The sequence below is a fragment of the Triticum urartu genome, chromosome 7A, assembly GCF_056163025.1.
Source record: "Triticum urartu cultivar PI428250 chromosome 7A, HENAU_Tu73, whole genome shotgun sequence".
NCBI classification, from domain to species: domain Eukaryota; kingdom Viridiplantae; phylum Streptophyta; class Magnoliopsida; order Poales; family Poaceae; genus Triticum; species Triticum urartu.
Window position 1 is genome coordinate 711,138,549 of NC_141879.1, and position 27,210 is coordinate 711,165,758.

At 45.7% G+C, this 27,210-nt stretch overlaps 3 protein-coding genes and 1 long non-coding RNA gene across 4 annotated transcripts; all 4 read right to left on the reverse strand.

Moving 5' to 3' along the window:
• Window positions 1-1,566: 1,566 nt before the first annotated feature.
• LOC147961943 (uncharacterized) lies at window positions 1,567-3,205 on the reverse strand. The gene is made up of 3 exons (XM_087534000.1): window positions 2,237-3,205; window positions 1,945-2,145; window positions 1,567-1,875 (listed from the first exon to the last, which is right to left on the reverse strand). The coding sequence occupies exons 1-3, from the start codon at window positions 3,152-3,154 to the stop codon at window positions 1,567-1,569; spliced, it is 1,428 nt and encodes a 475-aa protein (XP_087390126.1). The 5' UTR covers window positions 3,155-3,205.
• Window positions 3,206-6,782: 3,577 nt separating this feature from the next.
• LOC147961944 (uncharacterized) lies at window positions 6,783-10,509 on the reverse strand. Its single transcript, XR_015612058.1, has 3 exons — window positions 10,011-10,509; window positions 9,662-9,934; window positions 6,783-7,349 (listed from the first exon to the last, which is right to left on the reverse strand). It is a non-coding gene; the product is annotated as an uncharacterized LOC147961944 (long non-coding RNA).
• Window positions 10,510-11,951: 1,442 nt separating this feature from the next.
• Window positions 11,952-18,415, reverse strand: LOC125530104 (protein S-acyltransferase 24). Its single transcript, XM_087533673.1, has 13 exons — window positions 17,910-18,415; window positions 17,229-17,369; window positions 16,818-16,930; window positions 16,589-16,668; window positions 16,326-16,489; window positions 15,430-15,568; window positions 15,252-15,351; window positions 14,760-14,817; window positions 14,556-14,633; window positions 14,358-14,456; window positions 13,845-13,923; window positions 13,612-13,760; window positions 11,952-12,958 (listed from the first exon to the last, which is right to left on the reverse strand). Exons 1-13 carry the CDS (start codon window positions 18,189-18,191, stop codon window positions 12,530-12,532), a joined length of 1,911 nt encoding a protein of 636 aa, XP_087389799.1. The 5' UTR covers window positions 18,192-18,415; the 3' UTR covers window positions 11,952-12,529.
• Window positions 18,416-21,080: 2,665 nt separating this feature from the next.
• Window positions 21,081-25,933, reverse strand: LOC147961945 (pyrophosphate-energized vacuolar membrane proton pump-like). The gene is made up of 7 exons (XM_087536372.1): window positions 25,525-25,933; window positions 23,439-24,013; window positions 22,964-23,343; window positions 22,787-22,873; window positions 22,372-22,702; window positions 21,795-22,205; window positions 21,081-21,684 (listed from the first exon to the last, which is right to left on the reverse strand). Exons 1-7 carry the CDS (start codon window positions 25,799-25,801, stop codon window positions 21,418-21,420), a joined length of 2,328 nt encoding a protein of 775 aa, XP_087392498.1. The 5' UTR covers window positions 25,802-25,933; the 3' UTR covers window positions 21,081-21,417.
• Window positions 25,934-27,210: the final 1,277 nt, after the last annotated feature.

The following is a 27,210-nucleotide window of genomic DNA, read 5'->3' on the forward strand; positions in this document are numbered from 1 at the left end:
GATGTAGTATAAGTTATCGTTTTTAATTATTTTGTGCCTTTTTGTTTAAATTTAAGTCACGACGGGCAGACACAATTTGAAATGTGCCGGCCGGTTGGGTGCACTGACGGATGGATGACCGCAAACGGACGCTCGTGTTCGTTTTGATTGATGCAAACGGACAAAAACCACGTCTGTTTGTGGTCATGCGATTGAAGTTGGCCTAATAAACTTGCTTCACAGGAGTGAAAGACATCAGCTTGGCGGTGCTGAACTCAGCGTCATCCTGCTCCATCCTCGTGTGCTGGAGGGTGGGGATTTAGTATAGATCAAAAGAAGATCCAATGGTTGTTGTTTCTTGGTTAACTAAGGATGCACTAAATTACTGGTAGACATTCATATTTTTATCTTCAAATCTTAATGGTTAATTCCTGGAATCAAACTCCTCCTTCTCTCATAAATCTTGATCAGTAAAGAAGCGATCTATACCAAAGATAAACAAATGTAATACTCCTATAATTATTTGAGATGTCTGCCTATATCCAATATTAGCAGGTTTGTATTTAAAAAAGTGCCGCTGGTGTTTTGGGACATTGAAATGTTTGATGGAAACTTGAGAGGACATTCTCATCACTGACTTTACAAAGTGGTACAAGATTTTGCTACAACAAAGTGACACAGTATGTTCTTCTATTCATCATATAGGGTGCAGTAGTAAGAAAAGAGAGTAAACAAATTATAAATCTCAGTTTAAGACCGGACTGGCATGTTATCTTTCACTGGTGCTCCGTTTGCTTCTGGTGAAAACATGCAGTCCATCGGCACAATGAAGGATCACAAATAGAAATAGAAATTGTAGGCTTAACATAATAACTAGCTTACAGTAATTGACTGGAATAGATAGAGTGCATTAACTTAAATAATTGAATTGCAAAGAACCATTCAAGATTTAACTAAGAGTGTCTTATATATAGCTACATTGCACTGCCAAGAGAACACATCAGGTGGTCAGTTGGAGCAACCAAGCAAGTCCTGAGACTAGGTAGTGGAGTTGGTCAGCATGGAAAAGGATGGTCTTGTCGATGTGCACCATGAATCCACAAACATAAGGATGAGTATCGTGTAGACGGACAATTTTGCCTGTCCTGGATTAACCTTGCAGAGGATACAAAATGAAACAAAGCTCTGGTAACGATCACAATGAGCAAATGTGGAGTTGCTATATGTTTTAGGAATGTTCTCACCAGCAAATAAAACACAAGTTGAAATTGCACAAATGCGCAAGTTTTGGGGCTAAGGTAACATAGAAGCACAACTCTAGGGGATTTTGACAAGGAAGCCTACGTAAAATATTGACTTATTATTCGCTCCACCATTTGGTTTCTATTTCCAGAAAAAATATGTGGGTGGAGCACACAAATTTGGAAATATAACATGCTTAATTAGCTAATAAATGGGACGCATGGACAACTAAACTCTATAGTTGGCATGTCAACGCCACATTTTCAACAAATCTTCCACATGAAATAACAATGGGACGCATGCACAAATAAACTCTATGATGCTTAAGTTTCATCTGGGAGCATGCTAATAGCACATGCCAAAGATATACTCACCATAGTTATGATCCACATTGCATTGGATGGAGCAATATGACCCGAAGATGTTGTATATCTTTAAGCATCCATCATTACTTGTTGATACCTCCTGTGACAGCTTCACAGTCATTTTTTTAAGCATCGGCACACATTTGAATATCAGTTTCAAGAAATCAATCTCATGATCATATCCTTCAAACCCGTTGATCTCCACTTCCTCGAGAGCAGACAAGGAGATTGTTTGGGATCTCCAGTTTGAAGGCTCACACTGACAATCAAATGGACATTCTTCTTTCACCTACACCCGAAAGTTATATGTGAATTACTACACACATCATTAGGTTATATAATTAAAGCAAAGAATTACCATTGATCCCTCTAGGATGACCTTAAGCTTCCGCACAGAACCACAAATTCGGATCATCCCTAGGAGATGGAACACGAGTGCTCTGAAAGCGTGTCCATTTGTTGTGAGATATAACTCCAAAATAGAAAACTCGGTAATCATATGCTTCTCTATCTCTTGTGCAAAGGTGTCCTCCTCTTTACTGCTGAAAACATGCGAGCTCTGGAAAAACAATTTGACAGGATATACGTGTCATTCACAGATTTAGTCAGGTCTAAGCTTTGCAGTAAATTGAGCCGAAGAAGGGACGCACGGCGTGGGCACAAATCTCCAAGCAAGGGAGCTGTCCTTGTCTCTCTGCCATCTGTAATGTCACCTGCTCTAGTCGCCAAATACCAAACACAATAGATGCCCTGTCATAGGTGGGGTACCAGCAGTTCCACCGGACTTTCTCCACCATGGGTGCCCAGACGGAAATGATGACATCTGAGGTGATAAAGGACATGGTCAATTTCTTAAGCACGGGGGCGACGATGTTGACGCGGCATGTCCGCTTGCTTGAGCGGTCCACGACGAGCTCCTGCAGCGACGCCGAGCTGACGCTCAGGTCGCTCGTGTCGTCTGCAATGCTTCTGAGCTCGAGTGTGCGCAAGCGCGGGCAGCAGGAGAGCAAGGGGTCGAGATCTGGGATCCTGCCCGACAAGGTCAGTGTCTCGAGCGCGGGGAAGTCGACGCCGGTCGGCACACGGAGGAAGAGGAGACATGAGTCCAGCTCGATGGAGGTGGTGCGGTGGAAGCAAGACAGGTCGACGTCGACGGAAGGGCTGCATAAGTGCCCGGGGAGGACCAAGACGAACTCCTCCGGCGCGAGCCGCGCGGCGGCACGCAGCAGCGAGTCGACGCTGGCGGGGTCGGGGAAAGGGTTGGGCATGCACTCGTAGGGGACGTGGATTTCCAGGATCGAAACCGCGGGAGAGTCGACGCGGCTGAGCGCCGCTTCGAGCGAGGAGAACAGGACGTCGCGGAAGATGATCTGGCGGAGGCATGCCCAGAAACCGCGCCACCTGCGGGAGAGGACGCGGGTGCGCGCGGCGGCGCTGGCGCAGGGGAGGCGGGCGAGGAGGAGGAGGAGCAGGTCGTCGGGGAGGGCGGTGATGTGGTCCGGTCCGCCACCTCCTGGAGGTGGCTGCTGCTGGGAGGAACGGAGGCGGCGCCGCGATCGCAACTCCATCGGAGCTCTTATACAAAACAAAACAAAAACCCTATTTTTTGACAATCTACGTTCCCCTCCCACTTTTTTTTTTGACAATCTATGTTCTTCTCCCAGCTATTTGGAGTTTGTACGACACAAATTGACGTCATGGACATTTTTTTCACGAGAAAAAGGTTCGCTCCAGGTTTTTGGAGCTATATATTGTAACGTTTTCACGTTCGATCACGCAACACCGTATGTCATCACGTCGCGGCTTCGACAGTCAGCGGGTATGGAAGCGTGGTAGTTGATGTGGGGAAGGGAAGATAAGACTTTTTTGCAAGAAAAAAAAACTCCGCACTGGACGCATATACTGGCAACCAGGGTTTTTTTTGGATGTGTCTAGGGCACATCTAGATGTGCTCTAGTTATTGCACATCTAAGTGAGTGAATCAAGTATAAAGAGAAAAAAAAGAGAAAGAAAATATTCATACGAATCTTAATGTAAGATCAATGACATATGACTTAAATGTGCAATACTTATGACACATCTAGATATGCTTTAGCAAAACTGTTTTTTATTTCGGGTAACAGATCGGTTATCGGGGTCCATGGAAGCGGTCGATTGACTTGTGCTGGATCATGTGCATGGACAAGCTAGTTCGTGTGGATCTATATTGTTTTGTCCCCATCATCGCCGGCGTGTGGAGGGTTTGGCGGTGTGCAGGAGTGTCAGTGCGGTAGCAGGGCTAGCCTGCTGCAGCTCGTCTCTTGGCGAGACGCAGGCTAGCTTGGCTTCTCGGATTTGGGGTGATGGCTTCGGGTGGTGGGCCGTGGGCGTGGCTGTGTTGGTGCTAATCTTGTTACAAGGTCTCTGCCAAATATTGTATTAGACTTCAGCTCCATGCATTAGTTCATTATAGGCTAGTAGTTTGTACGCATGTGTTTGTACGTGCATGCATTGGTTTTTCCATTTAATTAGGTTGTATGTACATCTAGATACATCCATTTCTGCAACAAGTAATTTAGAACGGAGGGAGTAGCAAATAACTGAGTAGGACCAGTCACGTGTGTGTGCATGCACATGATTAGATCGAGTCGTAGATGAATTGATCAGCCTCCTGGCGATCCTCCGTGGGATGGCACGGGTGAATAGAATAGTGCGGAGACTTAGCATGTAATGGCCACGTGTTGTTGGGCGTGCAGCCGAAAGAATAAAGGAAGGAAAAGAGAAAAGACGCAGAAGTTGCGCATCGCAAAACGCTCTCCGTGTGACTGTGTTGCTCCTCTCCTACCTCATGTGCGTGTGTTGAGTTTCAGCAAGAAAATTCACAGAGAGAGAGAGTAGATCATAGCCTTAAAACTATCAGGCAGTATACCCGGGCATACCTCGGGCCCGGCCGGGCTTCGGGCCAGGACAAAAAAAGCCCGGTGCTGAAAACCCAGCCCTGAGCCCGGCCCGGCCTGACCGTTGAGCCTACTAAATCAGGCCCTAGCCTGGCCCAAGCCCAAAAAAGCCCGAGATGGCCCGATCGGCCTGGCCCAACTATGGCTAAAATCCTGTTTCGTGCAAGCCTGGGCCCGGCCCGACCTGTCCGGCAGGCTCGATTTTCAGGCCTAAGCCCGGCCCGATGGCACGCTCGGGCTCAGCCCGGCCCGAGATTTTCGGGCCGGATCGGGTCGAGCCGTCCGGGCCGGGCTGCCCATGGCCAGGTATACATGGCAGTCACTGCCGGCTGCTGCTTTTTTTTTTGCCAAGGCAGGGCATCGTCTTCATCACTCCTTGAGTGCCTATGTGCGGATGTCGTTGGTTTATAGGCTGTGAGGGCGGCTAGGTTTCTTGCGTGAGGGCACTCGTGTGGCCGGCGTTGGCATCAAGGCAACTCTGGCCAGGGCAGGGCGCCGTCCTCATCACTCCCCTTCTACCGAGCCTCTCTGCTGGCCCTTTGGGTTGCATTTGAGGTCCATCCATCTGCTCTATCTAGATGTCTAACCGTTTTTCTGCAATTAAACTACCCTTGGGTGCAGAGGCAGCAAGGCATGACTTTAGTCTTCACATCAATCTTCCTTCTCCAAACGTATGCTTTACCAAGTCACTACCCAGCAATATAATGAACATAACATGTCACGCGTGCATCACAAAAAAATGCAACGGCGATTCGGAGCATTTCAAATGATTTCATAGTTCATATATACCCACTCGGACGCAGCACCAAGCATGTAAGCAGTACACATACATCAAATTGTTGTCTCACAGCGAAGCGGACATCTCAAATCTGTACCCTGATTCAAGATCGGATAATGCAATGCCCCTACAATTAATTTGAGATGCCCGCATACACCAAACAGAACTGATGCTGCGGTTGCTTGATTATATATATCAACATGAATATTAGCAAGTTAACAGTACAACTAAATTTGTTGGTGTGCGCAACACAATCATGGCAGAAACTTGCGAGGAGAATCTTTTGTTCATCATATAGGGTGCACTAGTTAGAAAAGAGAGGAAACGGGAGATAATTCTCAGTCCAAGGCACTGAGCAAGCATAAAGAGCTGCATGGTGAAGAACATTTACCGCCGCCTTATTTGGCTCTTTTTTAAAATCCGGTTCCCTATTTGGCCCTAAAAATTTTATTTTTTCCTTTTTGACACCACAAATTCATTTCATTTCTTCCATGACACTACCGTCACTTTTTGTTGTTAACATCATCAAATGTGACTTGAAAAATCTTATTTACCCTTACTGTAGCAGGTTAAAAAAACAGAAAAATCTAGTTTGACCGAACCGTACATATCCTCTCCCGATTCCCCTTAACCCTACCGCGCAGCGCGAGGCATGGAGGAGCGTGTGGCCGACGCTGCTACGGATGGCGCAGGGAAAGGCGATGGTGGGGAGGCGGTGGGCGGCCAAGCAGTGAAGGACGGGTGATGGCGCTGCGCAGGGCAAGTCGCGGTGCCGGAGGTCCGTTGGTGGCAGGGGCGAAGCGGTGACCAAGAGCGGCCGTCGCTGGCCTTCTCACACTGCCGGCTGGACGACCACGTGGTGCGCCCCCGCCTTGCCCGACCAGCGTCCCCCAGCCGTGGTGCAAGTGAGTGCTTGACCGGCTTCCCACATGATACTCGTGCTTGCCGTGCCTCAGTGATGGGCGTGCTAGCTGGGTCGCTGTGGGTGCGTGCTTTCCATGCTTTAGTGTGTGCGTGATGTGATGTGTGTGTTGTGTGCAAAGACAAAAAAATTGAGACATGGATTTCTTCTGTGCGATGTGCGTGAAAAGAGAAGCCGTGAGATTGTTGTGCGTGTGTGTACTGTTCGTACATGTTAGTGCAGTGGTTAACATGGGTTTCTCAGTACAATCTTGTAATAGTATAATTTTGTTGCAACTCCAATGCGCTGACACATTGTGTCCGCGTGCCGCCGTCGGCATTGCTTTTGACTTTCAGTTCATAATTTTGGTTCCCAAATACATCAGGGGTAAAATGGACTTTTCATGTTGTATTTAACGGTGTTAGTTGCCAAAACTGATGGAAATGTCATAAAGGTAACAAAATTAAGTTTGAGTGTCAAAACAGGAAGAAACCTTTTACTAGGGCCAAAAAGGGAATCAAATTTCAAGGAAAGGCCAAATAAGAAATTCTCTCGATTTACTTCCAGTGAAAACATACAGGGTGTCGTCAAAATAAAACAGTGCAAATAGTCATTGATACCATAGGCTTGACATAATTAGCTTAGAGTAATTGACTGACATAGGTAGAGTGTATCAACTTTAATAACTGACAGGCGTAAAAACCATTCAAATGTACTCCCTCCGTTTTTATTTACTCTGCATATTAGAGTTGACTGAAGTCAAACTTCATAAAGTTTGACCAAGTTTATAGAAAATAATATAAACACTTACCATAACAAATTTATACTATGTGAAAGTACATTCAATAATAAATCTAATGATGTTGATTTGTTATTGTATATGTTAATATTTTTATTTATAAAATTGATTAAAGTTTACAAAGCTTGACTTTGATCAAAGCTAATATGCGAACTAAATAAAAACGGAGGGAGTAACTAAGAGCGCCTTTGTATATAGCTACTACAGTACACTGGCATAAGAACACGTTAGATGATCAGCACAATGAAGCAAAGCCATGAGACCAGGTCATGGAGTCGGTCAGCATGGAAATGGAATCAAAGGATGTGAATCACGTCCGCCAGCACTTTTGGCTGTTTGTGCATTAACCCTGCAGAAGAAACAAGTCGAAATAAGCAAATGTGGAGTTGCTAAGGTGGCACGACGAAGTATGTGTTAAGAATGTTGTCAAATTCAGATGAGACAACATGGGAAAACAGATTGTTGTCATTGGAAAATAAAACAGAATACATGCTGACAGCAGAAAGAAATAACAAAGCACGTATTTTAACTATAACTAATAACTTGTGCCAAAACCCAAGGCAAATCAATTCAGATGAGTAGCTTATAAACTCGAATACAAATGCAAGTCAAAAGGGCATGATTCCAATAGAGAAGACTGCAAAATGCAAAAGAGCAATTTAGGCAATGAAGCCTGTGTAAAAATACTGAATTTCTCGTATTGTCCACTCCACCATCCAGTTTCTATTTCTATGAAAAGATGACGGTGTGAGCACACAAATACGGCAGAAATATAGCATGTTTATTAGCGGATGCCTGCAGCATTCCTTGCCCGGTTCTACAGTACGCTGACGACACTCTTATCATTCTACAAGCTGACCATGAACAACTTCAAACTCTAAAATCTATCCTTCTTGATTTCTCAAACGCCACGGGTCTGGTGATTAATTTCCACAAAAGCACTTTTGCTCCGATTCATGTTGATCCGGAACTTGCATCTCAACTTGCAACTAGTTTTGGCTGCACGGTTGCATCGTTCCCTCAATCCTACCTTGGCCTTCCCCTCTCCACTCACAAAATAAACCTAAAAAATTTCTTCTTTATCATTGACAAGATTGATCGTCATCTCGCGGGTTGGCGAGGGGTTCTCCTCACCCTAGCAGGTCGTGCTGTTTTGGTTAGGGCAGTGCTTCGAGCCTTACCAATCTATGCCATGATCGCTCTCCTGCTACCTATGGGTATTGTCCAGGAAATTGATAAACGTTGTAGGGCCTTTTTCTGGGCGGGTCAAGATAAAGTTTCGGGCGGACAGTGTAAAGTGGCTTGGGAATTTGTGTGTGCGCCGTTCTCTCGAGGGGGTCTAGGTTTTTCTTCTCTGCATCACTTAAACTCTTGCCTACTGCTTTCCCACCTAAATAAGCTTCACTCAACTTTTGATACTGGGGCTCGCTCCCACCTCGCTGTCAAGTATGGATGGTTTGATAACCGGGACCTTGATACTCCTCACCCCTTTGAATCTAATGTTTGGCACGACATCGCCAAGGGGCTTCAATTTTTCCGATCAATAACCAAGGTGCATATTGGCAATGGTATGACCACCGCCTTTTGGCTGGACCTTTGGGTTCATAACTCCACCCAAAATCTCGCAACAATTTTCCCTGCCATTTTCTCCCATTCGCTCAAACCCTCGGCCACAGTTGCCCGGGTTCTAAGCATTCCTACTTTTAATCTAGATTTGGCTCCGCGCCTTTCTCATGTCGCTGAGCTGGAACTAGAAAACCTACGCGCTATGCTAGCGACTGTCTCCTTGAATGTGCAGGTACATGACAAACGAATTGGACGTATCGACGGCAAGCCGCTGACTTGCAACTCGGCTTACAAGGCTATTTGGAGCGACAAGCCTATCGACTACTTCGCTCCGTCCATTTAGAAAAATTATGCACCCAACAAATGCAGAATTTTTCTATGGCTCGCAAGTAAAAATCGACTCTTCACCAACGAAAGACGCTTCAACAGGGGCCTATCTGACTCCAACCGCTGCCCGTTCTGCCCAGCCTCTGAATCAACGAGTCATCTATTCCTTCAATGCCCCGATCTCCGCCCTCTTTGGCAGGAACTGAGCTCTCTTTCTGCTACAGTACCGTCGGACTTTCAGCATCTTTGGGGCATGCACCTGGCAAACAGACCACGATCAACGGTCATCGTTGCTATTCTCTGGAGTATCTGGAAAAGAAGAAATGCAAAAGTTCTTAGGCAGGATGTGCAACCTATCCACCTCATCACCCGCTCAGCTGCTGACGACCTCATGCTTTGGTCCAACAGATGCTCCAACGAGCAGGCCGTGAACCTTCTGCGTGATTGGTGTACTATGTTGTTCCACTTATCTATGAGATTGTAACCCAACTATTTTTGTAATCTCATCCTCACCCCCAACTCTCACCTTTGTAAATGTACTCTATCTTATAATGAAATGGTTCAGGCCAGTGTAAGCCCGCCGTAGCTCCGTCAAATATAGCATGTTTATAATTAGCTAATAAATGTAAGGATACATGCACAGCCAAACTATATCAACCATTAGCATGTCAACACAAGATCTTCGAAAAATCCTACAGGAGAATTAACAATTACATCTCTGTTTCGTCTAGCAGCATTGCAAATTATGCAGTCCAATCATATACTCACCAGAGCTCTGATAAACATCACATTCCACAGAAGAATGCACCTTGAAGGCGTTGCATATCTTTGTGCATCCATCATTACTTGCCGAGGCCTCCGGTGAGAGCTTCACGATGATTCCTTCAAGCATCGCTTTAACATCAGTTTCAAGAAATCAATCCCATTTTCCTCTCCTTCGAAGCCGCCGATCTCTGCTTCTTCAAGAGCAGGCAATGAGATAGTTTGGGATCTCCGGTTCAGAGACTCGCAAGAAGAAGGTGGCGGGCATCCTCCTTTCAACTAAAACCAAAAATGTACACCTGAATAACTAAACAATGTAGTACTATTGAGGTACACAATCAGAGCAGAGAATTACCCGCTGATCTCTGCAGGACGACCTTAAGCCTATGCACGCAGCGGATGACAGAGGAAAGGTTCAGCACCAATGCACGGCGAAGGTGGCGCGGCGGAAGCAAGACCAGTCGGGGACGAGGGAGCCGTCGATTAAGCCGGAGTGGAGTTCGAGGACGAGCTCCTCCGGCTCGAGCCGCGCGGCGGCGCGGAGCAGCGAGCTGACGCGGGCGTTGTCCACCCGGTGCTCCTCGGGGACGCGCCCGCACCCATGGTTGCCGGTGACGCAGATGTGGAGGAGGGAAACCGTGGGCGGGAGGCGAGCGCCGCTTCGACCGAGGGGAGCGCGACCTCGCGGAAGACAAGCCGGCGGAGGCGGGCCTAGAGGCCGCGCCACCGGCGGGAGAGGACATTAATTTTTTAGTTTCGGGAAAGAAATTGGTGTTGGATGTTAATTTACTAAATATTTTACAATGTTCTGTAAATAAATTATATATTTTTTTTCTTGTTATTGTTTTCTCCGCTTTTGCGATCTATAAAGATACACTATTTATACTACCGTTGTTTCTAAATGTGAAACATTTTGACAGTTTAAATTAAATTGTCGAAACGTGTTATATTTAGAAACAAAGGGTGTGATCAGTTGTATGATTTTTTATTTTTTACTTTAAGTCATCAAATGCACATTTGACCGAGAGAGGACAACCATGTATCGAGGAACTTCTATCTCCTAGATTAACTCTATGATTATGAATAAAACTATTGTATCCTCGCAAAATGAAAACTTGCACACACAAAATGTATTTCAAAGTTTCAAGCAACTGAAAATGATAAACAATACCTTTAGGATTGGCCGTTAGTCTTCCACCTCGAGAGCATTCCCCCACACATCTTTAAGTTCTCATTTCCTTTCTCCTATATAATTTTCCTCCTACTGATGTCTCGCCTCTACTCCCCGTTCCTATCACACTTTACAAGACGCATAGCTTGTTCTCGATGCAACGATGGCGGCGACCGATTCACCGGGGAATGGGGATGGTTGGACATGACATGATGGGACTGTTGGAATATGGTATCAGTTCGGACTTTTGAAGCAACTATCTGATGTATGAATTCAATATGGTATCCAAGCCAAAACGTTTTGAATTCAAGACCTTGCCAACGCAATATTAAGAAAAGATTTCATGACCTACATCGATCCTGCGTCTAAGAACTAAAATAGCATAGACTTGAGAGGGAGGGGGAGGGGGGGTTGAGATATATTGCCCGCCTCACTCAAGCATGAATTCAATAGAGACAGGAGCCCAATGAAGCTACTTCCTGTCATCGAAAGAATGTACAGGTTAGTGATGGCAATACAAAGGCGGGGAAGGCAATAACCCAATTGTTGATGGCGGGACAAACTCGGGGAATATACATGGGAGGCCAAGTCATTTGTCACGTTGAAGCAGCAACGGTGCCCCTAGCCGGTGGCTGATGACTTTTTCTAACAATATGCGATCCTCAAGGCGATATTTCAACTATCATACTCACTGAAAAATATTGTTTCAAATAGAACTAATTTCACAATGCAAGAGTTACATTTCACAAACGAATGAATATTTATTTTAAATCCGGCTTGGTGTTATCGACGTCTCGACATTATTTTTCTTCTCCAACAGCAATAAAATCTAGAAACATTTGACTTGTTGAATTCTAAAACGACCTACATTGCGGTGCAAAATGTTTGGCTGGCTGATTTATTTTTGTGTGTGTTATCCCTCTTTCGGTTGGACGGTCTTTTAGCTTTGGCAGGCAACACAGCTATTACATAACTCGGCGTTTTCATGTACAGCAGAAAAAAAACATAGTCGCGTGAACATATATCTGAATGTAAGCAAAGGATGATAAGACAAAAGAAAAGGAAAAAAACAAATGTACAGCCCATGAATAGCACCTCAAAAGAAAAAGAAAAAAAATGCAGAAGTGGAAATATTTTCTTACAGCCAGTCAGCTTCCTTCATCACCACTCCAGAATACAGTTTATACAAACACCAGTGCATCAGAAAATACCAAATGGGTGTCATATAAGGCAACACCCGCAAAACCTCTTGTCGTCCCGTATAACGATATCCTCCGCAAAATGAATGAGAAATGAAGAAGAATGCAGCTTAAGCCACAGTGAAGCTACTAATCAATTTACAATTTCCCTGAAATTTACAAATTACAGCTACATTTTCCCAAGTGTGTATATGATGCCGAATAGCTCGATTGTACTCCCGCCGATCCTGACGGGTACAGGAATGTTGAAGACTGTCACGCCACTGCACGCCTGCATATGCAAAGAATTTGCTATCCTGTTCTACATAGTAACATTTTCGAAATGCAGACTAGCGGATATCCGTGAGCCCATTGTTACAACCCATCTCCTGTATAATATGAACACCTAGCGCCCAAAGATATGAGCATGTCCGAACATGTCCACAGTAGGCTAAATGGACGATGGAGCCTGAGCAGTGAGCGTGTACGATCTACTGCGACAACTCACAATCTCCAAGCGACGAATCATAGTGGAAGAAGATTCCGGATATACTGCCGGGAAGCACTGTTTCGTCCAAGGCCGAGCCCTAGGCCGAATGGTGTCCTCTCATTCTTCTTGCTGTGGTCGCAACACTGAGAGGAACCACCTTGACTGTGAGAGTTTGAGTTGGCATGTGAATCAGCACAAGCATGGTCATCGCAATTACCATGATGGGAATGGCCCTCGCCATTCTGTGAGACTGCACTTGTCATCTGTATCATTCCTATTTCTTCGTCAGTGCGCGATGCATGCTCGAGCCGCTCAACGTCCTCATTGTACCCGTTTACCAAGAAGTCTGAGCAGTTCTTGCGCACCCCATGGTCGAACGGATTTCTGAATCTGCCAGCTGGACCTCTTAGATAAGTGTATCTCATGGAATTGGCCATCTCGTTGGTTGTGATGTTCTTTGCTATCTACAAGGGAGAGAAATAAGGCATGAAGAAGAATACATGGTACAGATCAACATGTCCCTCCTGTAGTCCAGCGAGGCTATAACTACTGGACGGAAAACATGGTCCCACACACAAACCTCACAGATAGCTTCATAAATCAAATAAGCAGACAATGATGTTTCGCATCTGGCCTTGATTTTAGCTCTGTTCAGTAATTGCATTCTTGACTTTGCTATTGAATTCCAAACATGATCCAGTTTTATTGACAAATGTTTAACTATATTGCCTGACCTATAATGTTGTCTTCATACTTAATAGGTCATTACTCATGAATGAACTGACAACGACATGCCAATCTGACATATCCAGAAATTTCCATTAAAAAATGATCCAGCAAGGCACAAATATCTGGGAAAACTCTAGTAAAGGTGTTACCACAGTAGCGTACTCTCCGTAAAAAAAAGATACAGCAAGGCACAAATAACGTTATGTTCAGGATGTTTTATGCAAGTTCATGCCTTAGTTTAGTTAGCAATCAAACAATGTTGAAGATTGTGCTTGTGCACACAATGCACAAGCCTATCAGTGGCTTCACGATTTTAGAATAAAATAACAAATAACTTGGTTTTCTTAGGTAAAAACATCAAGATTTATAACATTAAAACTTTAAATACCTGGTATGCTTGAACTCCAGTTAGACATGCAACACCAAAGAAAATGAAAAGGTCCATCATGAAAAAAGAAACAGCTCCAGTATGGTAAACAACAGAATAGCCAAGCCAATCACCAAAGGATGCTGGAGAAGCTGGGTCACTGACAGTCCCTGCCAACAAACACAGTAATGAATCATACGGAACATTTCCAGTCCATGTTGCAAGGAAAAGCCACAGAAGACTTAAGACTATACTTATGATGGCAGCAGAACCAGTAATGATCATTGCAATTACTTCTAGAGTGATGAACATGAAGAATTCCCATTTGTTCTTCTGCAGTTACATTCCACTATAGATCAGACTGAAGAACAAGCAGATATGAAGAGAATAACAAAATTCAAACAAAAAGTAAAGAAAGAATCAGCAAGTGATAAGCACGGGCTCTTCATAGCGTTACTTTCTTAAAAGTAAGGTGGTATCATAACCTTCTGTCTACATAATATTCATCAAGCAACATAAACTGTCCAGTACATCTTCAGAATAGGTGATAAGTTTTTTTTCTTTTTCGAGAAAACGCAAGAGACCTTTGCGTTTCATTGCATTGAGAAGAGAGAGTTTGTTGTTACAATCCTCCTAGGAGGGAGGTTACGGAGCACAAGAAAGAAACTAATGCACATCCCAGGTCAAACGCAGAATGGCAAGAGGTGATAAGTTGATAGCTACATTTGATCACATGTAGGCACATATGACATGACTGAAAAGCCTACCTTGCCGACGCAATTAGATACCCAGGGGCAGTGATGGTCAAACTGCTCAACACAGCGATCACATGTAGAACAATGTTTCGAACGAACAGGTCTGACAATCTGTAGAACGACACGTTCAGAAATCAGAGACCTAAGAATATAATTCTAGGACAGAGACAACTAATTCATCACTGTATAATGTAGTAATGTACCACTTACTTTGCAGGTTATACAAAGCTGTGACCAGTTACCAGTCAGAAGTGCAGGATTGTCTAACTCCATCTTCAACAAGGGTTCCTAAAGCAAAATGGGATTGCAACATTTTGGAATATGCTTAAACCTTAAATTTGGTAACGCGTCTAGAATAGCAAATGACCATAAAGGTGCTTGCAGCAAACCAAATTACTAATCTTTCAAACTTACATCATCCCTTTGATTATGTGAGTCTCTTGTATTCGCACTGATGTAGCCAGGGTCTTTCCTGCAGAAAGTAAAAGCAAATTTTAGATCATAGTGGTGTTGCTTAATGATAATTAGGTCGCTTGTCTCTAACTGGGTGGTAATAGGGAAGTAACACTGTATTTTAATAGAGAAAATTTGCAACACATATATACGTTGCAATGGCAAAAGAATAATGTTTAAATAATTTGCCATGTACGTAACACATACAAGAGTAATCTAAACAGGATGTCATATATGAGTGCAAATATGCAAGCAGACACATAATGAACTCTGCCACTGTCTGAAAGTATTGTCAAGAAAAGTGGTAACTGACAAGAACCAACATGCTTGGTGGATTCAACTTTTTCATAACTACTCCCTCCATTCCAAAATATTTGCCGTGGTTTTAGCTCAGAACTAAAACCACGACAAGTATTTTGGAACAGAGGGAGTACTAACCAAATGCTTCAGTACCTGCTACATTTATAGAACATGACCAAGCCAGCAGTTGCAACGAAAACTCCGGACCATGCAAATAGCCCAAATGCTGGTGTCATACCCATGTTATATTGTCCTGGTAAAAAGGAAATATAGTAAGCACCGCAGTACGGAAGAACAGGGCGAGTGAAAAGACATTAGAAACGCTACTTACCTGCTATAACAGAATGTATATATGTAGCAAGCAATACAACAGCAATACACCAAAGAAGAGGAGCAAGCCCTACTTTTGATAGCTTTGCAAATGTCGGATTCCCATTACATCCACTGTCATGTACCCTTCTAGCATTGTCCTGTAAGTAATCAAGCAAATCAAGTCTTCAGATTCTTCTTGGAAACAAGAAAATACATTTCCCCAGTTCAAATATCAGCAATACAAGCCCTTTCAACTCAAGATCAACATGATCGCTTTTTTGCACATAATATACATTGAGGGATAACTGAAACGGTTAATCTACAAGGCATCATAAATAATTAAAGTGAAGAAGTCTTAATCCATGAGTGCAATCAGCCAACCACATGTAAATACTAAACAGTTAATCATTTCAATTCCTAAGTTCAAATGGAATCTGCAAAATATCTGTGAGACAGTAAGAGGATAGGTCACAAAGAAGAAAATACATTTTTCTCCTCGGTTGCATCTATGCACATACAAGTACCAGTTTCTGGTATTTTCCAGCCAAACCAGTATCTGCTTTTTGTTGTAAATATAGCCAATTAGACATGTCATTTGACTGTACTTTTATCAAGTCTACACATAAAATTACCAGGTCCCAAAAGCATGTGCACCATTCAACAAATTCGCCAACAATACCTCATCATGAAACTCAGCCTTCCTTAACGATTTTAAACAATTAGAAAGCAGGCATACAAAATCTATAATGATGCAAATTAATATTGCTTATAGTTTTTGTCTTTATGCAAATCAAAATAATTACTAGACAGAATCTCTATTAGATGATAGTGCTTGTGCATTGAGCCTCCGAGGTGCTGGAAAATAGTAGCTCAAGTAGACTATAGAACAGAAATGACACGGTCCATGTTACTCACAAGAAAAAATGCAACTTGTCGATGATTCTTATCAGCAGCAAGCTGCGCTGGAGTTAAACCAGTTTTGTCTTTCACCATCAAGTCATCCTTTTTCCCAGCCTGAACTAGCACAGTGCATGCCTCTAGATTACCCCGGATAGCAGCCCAATGTAAAGGAGTACAACCTACGGCAGCATTTGTCATAAAGAAATAAAAGTCAAGCTCCATGGCTAAGTTGCTGTGTTCTATTTAACGGCAGATCAGTGAATAAATTTAGCACATGCCTTCCTTATCCTGCCGCACCCTATGAGCATCCAAATACAAAAGAAGACGTATCGAATCTGCGAACCCCTTGTAAGCAGCCCTACAAGGTAAGCAATACATAAGAAAACAGAAATGTAAATGTAAAAGCGGGTGCTGAAGTTCTGTTCAGACATATATTACATAATGTACCAGCAGAAATAATTGGTAGGCTAATGAGTTACTCAAGACTCAAGAGCATAAGGTACGAACCAGTGCAATGGGCTTCTTCCATCGTTGTCAGGGACATCTGGATCGGCATTCCATTTTGCAACAATGTGATAAATAAATGCTGTCTGACCATACTGCGCTGCAACATGTGTGGCCTGCAAACAACAGTATATATTGATTTAAAGAGTTGTAATTAATTCAATGCCACATGTGAATGCGTTGATTCTTGCCTTTCTTTTCATGTAGAAAAAATCTTATAGCCAAAGTTTTGTTTGTCTATTACAAATCTCTTATTGTGTATTGCAGACAGACAATATGAGAATAGTTGATTGATTTGGCCGGCAAATATCCAACGATTAGTTGTCTATCAGTTGTGAATGAACATTTGACACCCAAAACCAAACGCAAAGGCAAAACAAGGGCCAAAGACGCGGAAGAAATCAATATGCAGACCTGATAGCCATATAAATCAGCAGCATCCACCTTAGCTCCTTCTTTCAGAAGTAGTTCAGCAACTTGTATGTGACCACGTACGGAACTCCAGTGAAGTGCTGTCTGCCCAGTGTGATCCACGGCATTTACATCTCCACCATGCTGTCCAAAGACCACAAAATCGTCACCCAGCCAAATAAAGCACATTCAGGCAACTTCAACTACCAGGAACAAGCACTGCGTAGAAAGCCCGTTCACGCACTCAAGTACAAAACAGACATATTATCGATCGCCATGGGGTACACTACATTCTACAAGCAGACTATCTCGAGCCCACCATGCGCTCATTCGCTTATACGTACTTGAAACTGTGGAGGAATTAAAACGGAAACAAATGGCGAATGCGACAATGAACAGGCTGGTGCCCTCGAACGAATCCACGAGCCACAAATCCATGCGGTTAACCAACTCAAATATACGGCCTTGGGAAAATTCCCCTCGTTGCAAGCATGGCTGCCCAAACCTACCCAGCCACAGCACTAGGACATTCAATTATCCCCTCAACTGAGACACCAAATGAGCAGCTAAAGAAACTCCCGCCGCCGCATTCAAAGTTCACACATGCTCCATACAATCCTACTAAGGCGCATGTCCAATTCCAAGCGTGGTATCGCGGAAGTAAAGCTGGGAGGGTGCTGGCACCTCGAGGATGTACTGCGCGGCGGCGACGCGGTTGTTGAGGACGGCCCACTGGAGCGCGTAGTAGCCGGAGGCGTCGGTGCCGCCGACGGGGCGGCCCTCCGCCTCCACCAGCCGCTGCAGCTTCTCCAGATCGCCGTACGCCGCCGCCGTGTACACGTCGTCCTTGAGCGCCTCCTCCGCCGCCGCCGCGGCCGCCTCCAACGGCGCCTCCGCCGCGGCGGGCGCCACGGCGGAGGAGGCGGCGGCGGTGGTGTCCTCGAGCACCTCGATCTCCGACGCCATGGGTGGGATCGGGGCGGGGGTTTTGGGGAATTGCGAGGCCGGTGGGACGAGGGGAGCTTGGCCCGGGCTGCTGCGGTGGTTGGGGAGAGCGTGCGTGCGTGCGTTTGACTGGGCGTTGGCGGCGAGGTGACGGCCTCCGGCGACGCGGGCGGGCGGGCTGGTCTCTGGTGGTGGGCCGGAGGCGGAGAACGCGAGAGGGGGCGGGGGAGGGGAGACCCGGACCGGAGAAGGGGGACGAATGTGGGGAACTTTTGCGTGCCAGGACCTCTGTTTTTTCCTTATTTCCTAACCGGGCTACGAGATTTCAATTATTTTTTGAAAAGGATGAAATTCAAATTAATTTACAGCCTCAACGCTACATGTCTGATTTTCAAATCAATTTACAACTTCAATTAGTGATTGTTAGAGCTAGATTTACGCATAGGTGGAGACAAAAGCGTTTACCAAAGTGGGTTGCGCCGCGTTGATTTTGTGGTTTGGGTTTTTCCTTATACCTCTCGAACCACCTGTATTATTTGAATTTGAAATAAACTCGTCCGAGTTTAGATAGCGAATGCGTAAAGATGGGCATAGCGCCATCGCCTATGGACACTCTGCCCATATCCCTTTGCCATTCTCGTTTTTTCCAATGTTACCTATTCGCTGCAGCTTTTATTTACATGTCCACTCCATAGGTACAATTGGCTGAGACGTGGCCATAGCTGGCCAAATGGGCCGGGCCTGGCATGCCGACCCACAAGCACGCTGGCACAGCACGTGATGGGACAGGCCCGACACGCTCTAATCGGGCCGTGCCAGGCACGCGGCCCGCCTTGGGCCATGCCTGGGCCTGAAGGCTGGGCACACGGGCCGGCACGGCACGGCCCGTTTATCTTTTTTTATTTTTTTATCCAGATTTTTTATATATATAACACATAAAAGCAGCCCAGCGGGCCAAAATCAGCCCAAGAAACAACCTAGTAGGCCATCAGGCTAGTGGGCCAGCGTGCCTGGCGTGCCATCGGGTCGGCCCGTTTGGCTCCTGGGCCGTGCTTGGGCCGGAGGGGGCAGAACACGGGCCGGCACGGCACGGCCCGTTTATCTTTTTTTATTTTTTTATCCAGATTTTTTATATATATAACACATAAAAGCAGCCCAGCGGGCCAAAATCAGCCCAAGAAACAACCTAGCAGGCCATCAGGCTAGTGGGCCAGCGTGCCTGGCGTGCCATCGGGTCGGCCCGTTTGGCTCCTGGGCCGTGCTTGGGCCGGAGGGGGCAGAACACGGGCCGGCACGGCACGGCCCGACTAATAATCGTGCCATGGCGGGCCGGGCCGTGCCAGGCACGATTAAGATGGGTCGTGTCGTGCCGGGCCGGGCCGGCCCGTTTGGCTAGCTATGGACGTGGCCTTTTCGATAACTCGGCCTACTTGAACAAGGAGTGTTTTCTATATGCTCCACCTCAAAGTACATAAAAATTGCACTTGATCTAAGCATGGCCTAATTATCGCTGCCGGTTCTCCATGTTAAATTCGTGGTACATTTTTCCTTTTTTGAGAAGCACACCTCTTTTTTCTTGATTATCTTAGTTATGTAGTGTTTTTTCTTGATAATCTTAGTTGTGCAGTGATTTTCTAATAACGCTTTTTCGATGCAGTAACTGCTATTAATGTGAGATGAAGATATTGATATCATACTTTGTTTGGTTTCTAACTTGTTAGATGATGCTATTGAAAATTTGAAATGACATTACGATCCAGTTAAGCCTTAAAGGATCCTGATAAACAACTATACTCGGATGCCTATCCTTTTGTTTACTCCATTGACCCTGGGAAACAACACATGCTTTGACGCTTATCCTTTTGTTATACTCCAGTCATCAGTGACCCTGTGTGATGGCCTGGCTTATTAGGGATGATAGACTACTCATATTAATAAGGAATTCCTTCTTTTCCGGAAGCCCGTTCGGACAGAACTCCAAAGTTAAGCGTGCTCAGCTTGGAGTAGTGTCAGGATGGGTGACCATGCGCACGAGTGAGGGTTCACCACACCTCAATTGGAGCAATTTGACACAAAAACATAGACCACAATAAGTCTGCATTGCATCCACCCAATCATCTACACAATGATAAGAGTAACTCCCACTGAAAATTCAAGACATGAAGGTCCAAACAATTTCGCTTGGCCCGTGTGTCGTGGACATTTGAGGTGTCCGTTTTGATGTACCGTGTTGGAGTTGTGATTGATTGTTTGGCATGCATGCTTGGATTGGGGGTATTTCCTATACCTCCGCTCAAAGTAGACAAAAATCACACTCAACCCAAGCATGGCCTAATCATTGCTGCCAGTTGTCGGCTGTATAGTTTTCCATGTGTAAATGCACGCCTCGCACACCTTTTTCTTGATTGTCTTACTCGTGCAGTGTTTTTCATTAAGACGTTGCTCTCATTCCCAACTAACTAGGTGATGCCATTGAAATGACATTACGATCCAGTTAACTAAGGACCCTGGGAAACAAGATGGATTCTGAATCATGTCCTTTTGTTTTACTCCAGTCACCAGTGACCCTGACCAGACATTGTACCATCCTAGTCCCTGAAGCAGCTACTTTTCACGAAAGTGCTTTTCTAAGCTCGAGCGTTTGTGAGCTCGGGTGAACAGTAAAATAGAAAGAAAAAAAATGCAAAATTTCATCACGAAATGACATTCGTGAAAAACATGAGGGAAAATTTGAAGAAAAAATATATTATTTTACTGTTCACTCGAGCTCACATAAGCTCAGTTTACCCTCGTCCCTACTTTTATGCTTTCCGAGAAATTCAACACAAAAACATTCCCTCAAGAAAGAAATTCGACGCAAAAACATAGTCCGCACAAAGTCATATTGCATCCATCCAGTCACCCACAAAATGATAAGAGTAGCTCCCATTGAATTCAAAACATGAAATCTGCAATGTGCATACAAGATTCATCATCATCGTCATCATCATCATCATCCATCTACAGGCACAATAGAACCCCCAAGACACTCTAGTCCAAACCTGTCGAATGGCCATTCATTTCGCTACCCTCTGCTACCACTACTACATCTACCGGAACAAAAACTAGACAAGTTCAACATGATGGTGAAAGACCAGGAACAACGGAATGTAAAACACAAGAGGGCCATCATCTGAAGGAGCTCCATGACATGTAGATGAAGTAGCACGCTCCCCACTGGCAAAACTAGATAGTCAATCTTCTCGCTCTAAAGATACTTGAAGAGGATGCCTCCATAGGTGGCGAAGAAGGGGGCGAACACAAGGGACTCGACCGCCATGAGCTTGATGAGGATGTTGAGCGAGGGGCCCGAGGTGTCCTTGAGAGGGTCCCCGATGGTGTCGCCGATCACAGCAGCCTTGTGGCAGTCTGAGCCTTTTGGGCCCAGGCTCTTTGCGTGCTCAGATGCGCCAGCCTCAATGTATTTCTTCGCGTTGTCCCAGGCACCACCAGTGTTTGATGCTGAAATGGCAATCTGAATAAAAACAACACAGTTTTGAGTGGAACGTCAACATAGTTATGAATGCAACATGCTCCAAAAATACAATGCTAAGTATACTCCTGAAAACAGAATGTTCCACCAACCTGAACACCAGAAACCAGAGCACCGGCAAGGACACCAGAGAGGGTCTCAACACCGAAGAAGGTCCCGACGATAAGAGGTGTCAGCATGACAAGAGCACCCGGGGGGATCATCTCCTTGATGGACGCATCGGTGGAGATCTTCACACATGTCGCATAGTCAGGCTTGGCGGTGCCCTCCATGAGCCCAGGGATCGTGTTGAACTGCCTCCGCACTTCCTCCACCATCTTGAGAGCCGCGCTTCCAACACTCTTCATGGTCATCGCAGAGAACCAGTACGGGAGCATAGCGCCAACAAGGAGGCCAATGAAAACGTTTGGTGTCAGAACATCAACAGTTGTGATCCCAGCACGGCTCACAAAAGCACCGAAGAGAGCAAGGGACACCAAGGCAGCTGAGCCAATTGCGAATCCCTACAGGTAAAAAATTATGGTAAACAGAATTTAGTAGTCTGACATGAAATTTGTGGAAAGAAATTATAACTGAAGAAAGTATTTTAGTTACAATGGATTGGTAGTTCCTTGAATGTGATCTAGGTCATTCAGCTAGCAAATTGAAGTGGTAAGATAGGCATTGTACCTTTCCAATGGCAGCAGTTGTGTTTCCTGCAGCATCCAGAGCATCAGTTCTTTCACGAATTCTGTGGCTCATGCCAGCCATTTCAGCAATGCCTCCAGCGTTGTCACTGATAGGGCCATAGGCATCAATGGCAAGACCGGTCGCAATTGTGCTGAGCATTCCAAGAGCAGCCACAGCAACACCATACATCGCGGCAAGGCTGAAGCTGAGGAAAATACTGAAGGCAATGGCAAAGATAGGGATAATAACTGATTTGTATCCCAGAGCAAGACCAAAGATGACATTGGTTGCAGCTCCAGTTCTGCAGGAATCAGCGACATCCTGCACAGGACTGAAAGGGTCGAAGTGTCAGGAACTTGAAACTCATGACGTAGATCACAATCATTATTAATTATATGACCAAAATTGCAAGTACCTGTATGCATTGCTTGTGTAGTACTCTGTGATAAATCCAATGACTAGGCCAGCCCAGAGACCAACCGCCACACATAGAAATAGTTGCCTGTAAAATTTAAGGTGAAGTGAGATCATGAATTTAATGAGCAAGGTCTGAACAAAATTATATAAATTCGAATTGAAAAGATGGCAATACCAGCTATGCACCGTCTTCTGGGCACCAAAGTTGAATATTGTGAAGGTATATGGGAGACCTAACCAACTGACTAGTGCAATGCCAACGGTCATCACGGCAGTGGAGATAATAAGCTGTTTTTTAAGGGCAGGCTCTATTTGATCTACCTCCTTCACCTCAAAGAAATCGGTTGCAAAAAGAGTTGTTATCAAACAGGCTATTATGCCCACTGAGCTAATTAGGAGTGGGTACATCATGGGAGTGAATTCACGGTTGATTCCAAAGGAAGAGATTGAGGCAACAACAAGAGCAGCACAAGATGACTCGGCGTAGGAACCAAAGAGATCTGAACCCATTCCAGCAATATCTCCAACATTGTCACCAACATTGTCTGCAATGACCTGCATGAAGGAAGGAATGGTCATTCTCACATGTAGATAAAAAATACCTATGAAAATTTTAATAGTCTGTTCAACAACAGAGGATGGACACTTACGGCCGGGTTCCTCGGGTCGTCTTCAGGGATGTTCCTTTCTACTTTCCCAACAAGATCAGCACCAACATCAGCAGCTTTGGTGTAAATCCCACCGCCTACACGGCCGAAAAGAGCCATGGAAGAACCGCCAAGACCATAACCGGTGATAGCCTCGAAAAGACCCTCCCAGTCATCGCCATAATAAAGCCCAAACAAGTTGATTGCGACGTAAAGAACAAAAAGGCCACTTGCAGCAAGAAGGAAGCCCATCACAGCACCAGAGCGGAAAGCAACGATAAACGCCTTCCCAACACCCTTCCTTGCCTCGAGAGTTGTCCTGGCATTCGCGTAAGTCGCGATCTTCATTCCAAGGAAACCAGACACCAGAGAGGTGACCGCACCCAGCACAAAGGCAATTGTGCTGAACGCGGCATTAGCAAGAGCCGGCTTGCATGTCTTGCCCACGCTGTAATGGCAAGGCTGACTCTTTGTGCTGAACCCCTCGATGGAGCCAAGGAAGACGAAGATCAGGACCGCGAAAACGGTCATGAACCCTCCGGCATACTTGTATTCAGTGAAAAGGAAGGAGGTTGCCCCTGTTTACAAGAGAGCACGAGTGTTCAGATCACAAATGCATATAGAACAAAGGTAGATACACATTTTCAGGAGGGAGTTTATCAATAATAAAACATCGAGGCAAATACAAAATGCCAAAGGTGGGAGTAATGACAATGTACTGTGGCACACATCAACTCATCAGATCCAAGGTATTGTCAGCCATACAGCAATCTGTCGGCTTTTATCCAAAAAAAACACCGACCCGACACATATTGTAGATTATATTTAACCCTGTCAATCCCTCATTTTTATTTTACACCGGCAAGCTCTTAAAACAAACTTATATATCACTAATCATTAAGAATATAGTCTGCTAACAACAACCCAGGAGCCTTGTGCAAAAACAGAGCACTGAAATCAGCAACACCTAACATTCCTCCCCAACTGCCTTGCATGAAAACACTCATCAACAGGACACAAAGATCCGGCCCATCCATGTGCGCTCCTAGGATTCCTTCCAAGTTAACAAGCATGAATATGCATGTGCGGGAGCTAACTACAGCCTGCTGCTATAATGCAGGTACACAGAAAATTTGTCGCCGTGTCTTACTAAGATGGCAGCTGGGAGGACCACGGTTGCAATAACTTGTCCTCTTCTTCATGCGGTTAGCTTATCCTATCTATCCCTGCAGGCCAGCGTGGTCGCTGCTGGGCTTTGTTGGGTCCGGGGACCTCACTTCTCAAGCAAGAACAAATCACTTCCACTAGTTTTTTTTCCTAAGTTGAACCAAGAAAAAACACTTCTGATTTACTGTCAAGTGTCAACCATCCCCACAGGTCTGCATCCCCACTCGTTCCCACAAGAAATATCTCCAGGAAGAAAAATCTTGTCGGGAGCGACGGATGGTTAATTAATTTAACCACGATTAGCGCACGCTGAAGCAAGAACTGCTATTATAACGCGTGCTGCGCAAAGCGGGGACATCGATATTATAATGTCTGCTACTACTCCTAGTAGATAGATCACCTAAAGCGCAGGACTAATACTTTAACAGTTGGTACAAGTACATAACCAAGCACAGAACAAATTCAGAAACAACAGTAAGACTCGGTAAAACAGTACAGAATTACGAATCCATGTATCAAAATATGAACAAATTACTGCTACAGAACACACCAAAAATATGAAATTACCGCTACACGACACATCAAAATATGAAATTACCGCTGCAGAACACACCAGTATTATGCTGGATTATGATGCTACACGCTACGCGCCGCGGCGGATTCAGACGGGAAAAGTCTCTGACGGGTTCACGCCGCAAGCGAACAGAAAGCAGTCAAACCGGCAGAGAAACTACTCCTGGCGCCCGGTTCCTGCGCGCTCGGAAGGCCAGAGCCACCGCCGAAATGGCCGAGATCTACCTACCCACCCAGCCTCGGAAGTCGGATCGATCCACGGCCGCCGCCGACCGGAGCGCGAACTACTACTACCAGCTACGGCCGCCGAGCCGAACCATCTGTGTGTGTGTGGGCGGGCGTGGCTCACCTTCGGAGATGGCGGTCTGGATCTCGGCGCACTTGAGGACGACGTTGTGGTCGTTGAGGCCCTCCTCCTCCTCGATGAGGTACTCGCTGGCGCCGTCCTTGCCCCCGGCGCCGGCTCCTCCTCCGGCCGACCCGCCCTCACCGCGCGGCTCGGGGGCGACCTTGACCTTGGAGACGAGCACCCACTGCAGCACCGCGAACGCGATGCCGACCGCCGCCGCCACCGGCACCACCAGCTGCGTGGCCAGCTCCGGCAGGATCGCCGCCGCCACCACCATCTCCGCCGGCGAGATCAGGACGCGCGCAAGACCGGTTATTTTCCGTTCCGTTCCCCCACCTTCAGCGGAGGATTAGGTAGTGCGAGAGCGAGGGAGGGAAGGGAGAGCGGAGAGGAGCGCAGGTGCGGGGAGCGGCGGGTTTTATAGGCGGGGAGGAGAGGAGAGGAGAGGGAGGCCGGGACTGGGGAGAGGAAGAGGATGGAGTTAGAGTGTAGGAGGTGACGTGGAGGGCCGGAGTGGCAGTTCCGTGATTTGCGGGGTCTTTGGGCTACCGCTCTGTTCCGTTTCACCTCCCTCCCTGGTCAAGAGGGTGAAAAAAAATCGCCTCCGAGTCTTACCCTATCCTGGTCAAGAGGGTGAAAAAAAATCGCCTCCGAGTCTTATCCTATCCTGGTCAAGAGGAAGTGTGAGCATTCTTCTGGATAATATGGCGGTAAAAATATTAACATGAATATTTTACGGTTTTGCGGGGTTGTTGGCGGTTGAAAGTCAGGTTGTTGTTGCTTTGGATTTCTGAAGGTTAACAGCGGTGGTTATGCGCCGTTCGCCAAAGGGTCAAAGTCTTTTGGCTTGGTGTCTCGGGTGCTTCGCGATGAGCTGGATTTTCTTGCATGGCGGACAAGGGGAAGGTGGGGTGACTTCGTCGGTCTTCGGACCTCGCGACTCCCGAGAGTGGGTGGGCGGCGGATGTCGTGTATGCGCTATACTTGGCAGTTGGGAAAGCGGTAATGAATGATAGCTGCGAGGCCGTGGTAACGTCGGATAGTTGTTGACAGTTGTTGGCACGATGCGCGTAGAAGATGTTTCTGACTTTCATGGAAGGAACCGAGAGCAAGCACAACCATATAGGTTGATCCGGTGTTCTTTGCGGTTAAAAACATGAGATCGGTCAGGTGCTCAGTATCGGTGATTATCATTGTTCACTCAAGGGTCAAAGTCTTGGCTTTGACATCTCGAGTGCCTCACAATGTGCTAAAATTTTCTTCAATGATGGACGACGCGTTGTTGGCAACAGGAAGTTGTGGGGACTCCATCAGTCTTTAGACCTTACAACTCCCGAGAGTGGGAGAGCGGCGGACGGCGTGTATGTGTTTACTTAGTGGTTGTGAAAGCAATAATGAATGCCAGCTGCAAGACCTTAGTAACGTCGGGGTTTTCTTTGTCGTGACACTTTAAATAGTTGCTAACAGTTGTTGGCATGATGCACATAGTAGATGTTTTGACTTTCGTGAAAGGAACCAAGAGCAAACACAACCATATTAGTTGATCTCGTGTTGTTCGCGGTTAAAAACCACGATATCAGTCCTGCGCTTACCTATGATTATGTGTCGTTCGCTCAAGGGTCAAAGTCTTGGCTTTGACATCTCCAGTGTCTCACAATGAGCTAGAATTTTCTTCCATGATGGACG

Coding starts and splice junctions, on each gene's coding strand:
- LOC147961943 (XM_087534000.1), bottom strand. CDS start 3,154: ATGGAGTTGCGATCGCGGCGCCGCCTCCGTTCCTCCCAGCAGCAGCCA. Junction 2,146..2,236: donor TGGAGATTTGTGCCCACGCC/GTGCGTCCCTTC, acceptor TTGTTTTTCCAG/AGCTCGCATGTTTTCAGCAG. Junction 1,876..1,944: donor TCATCCTAGAGGGATCAATG/GTAATTCTTTGC, acceptor TTTCGGGTGTAG/GTGAAAGAAGAATGTCCATT.
- LOC125530104 (XM_087533673.1), bottom strand. CDS start 18,191: ATGGCGTCGGAGATCGAGGTGCTCGAGGACACCACCGCCGCCGCCTCC. Junction 16,931..17,228: donor CTGATTTATATGGCTATCAG/GTCTGCATATTG, acceptor TGTTGTTTGCAG/GCCACACATGTTGCAGCGCA. Junction 14,634..14,759: donor CACATAATCAAAGGGATGAT/GTAAGTTTGAAA, acceptor ATTTTGCTTTAG/GAACCCTTGTTGAAGATGGA.
- LOC147961945 (XM_087536372.1), bottom strand. CDS start 25,801: ATGGTGGTGGCGGCGGCGATCCTGCCGGAGCTGGCCACGCAGCTGGTG. Junction 22,874..22,963: donor CAGAAGACGGTGCATAGCTG/GTATTGCCATCT, acceptor TAAATTTTACAG/GCAACTATTTCTATGTGTGG. Junction 22,206..22,371: donor CAACTGCTGCCATTGGAAAG/GTACAATGCCTA, acceptor TTTTACCTGTAG/GGATTCGCAATTGGCTCAGC.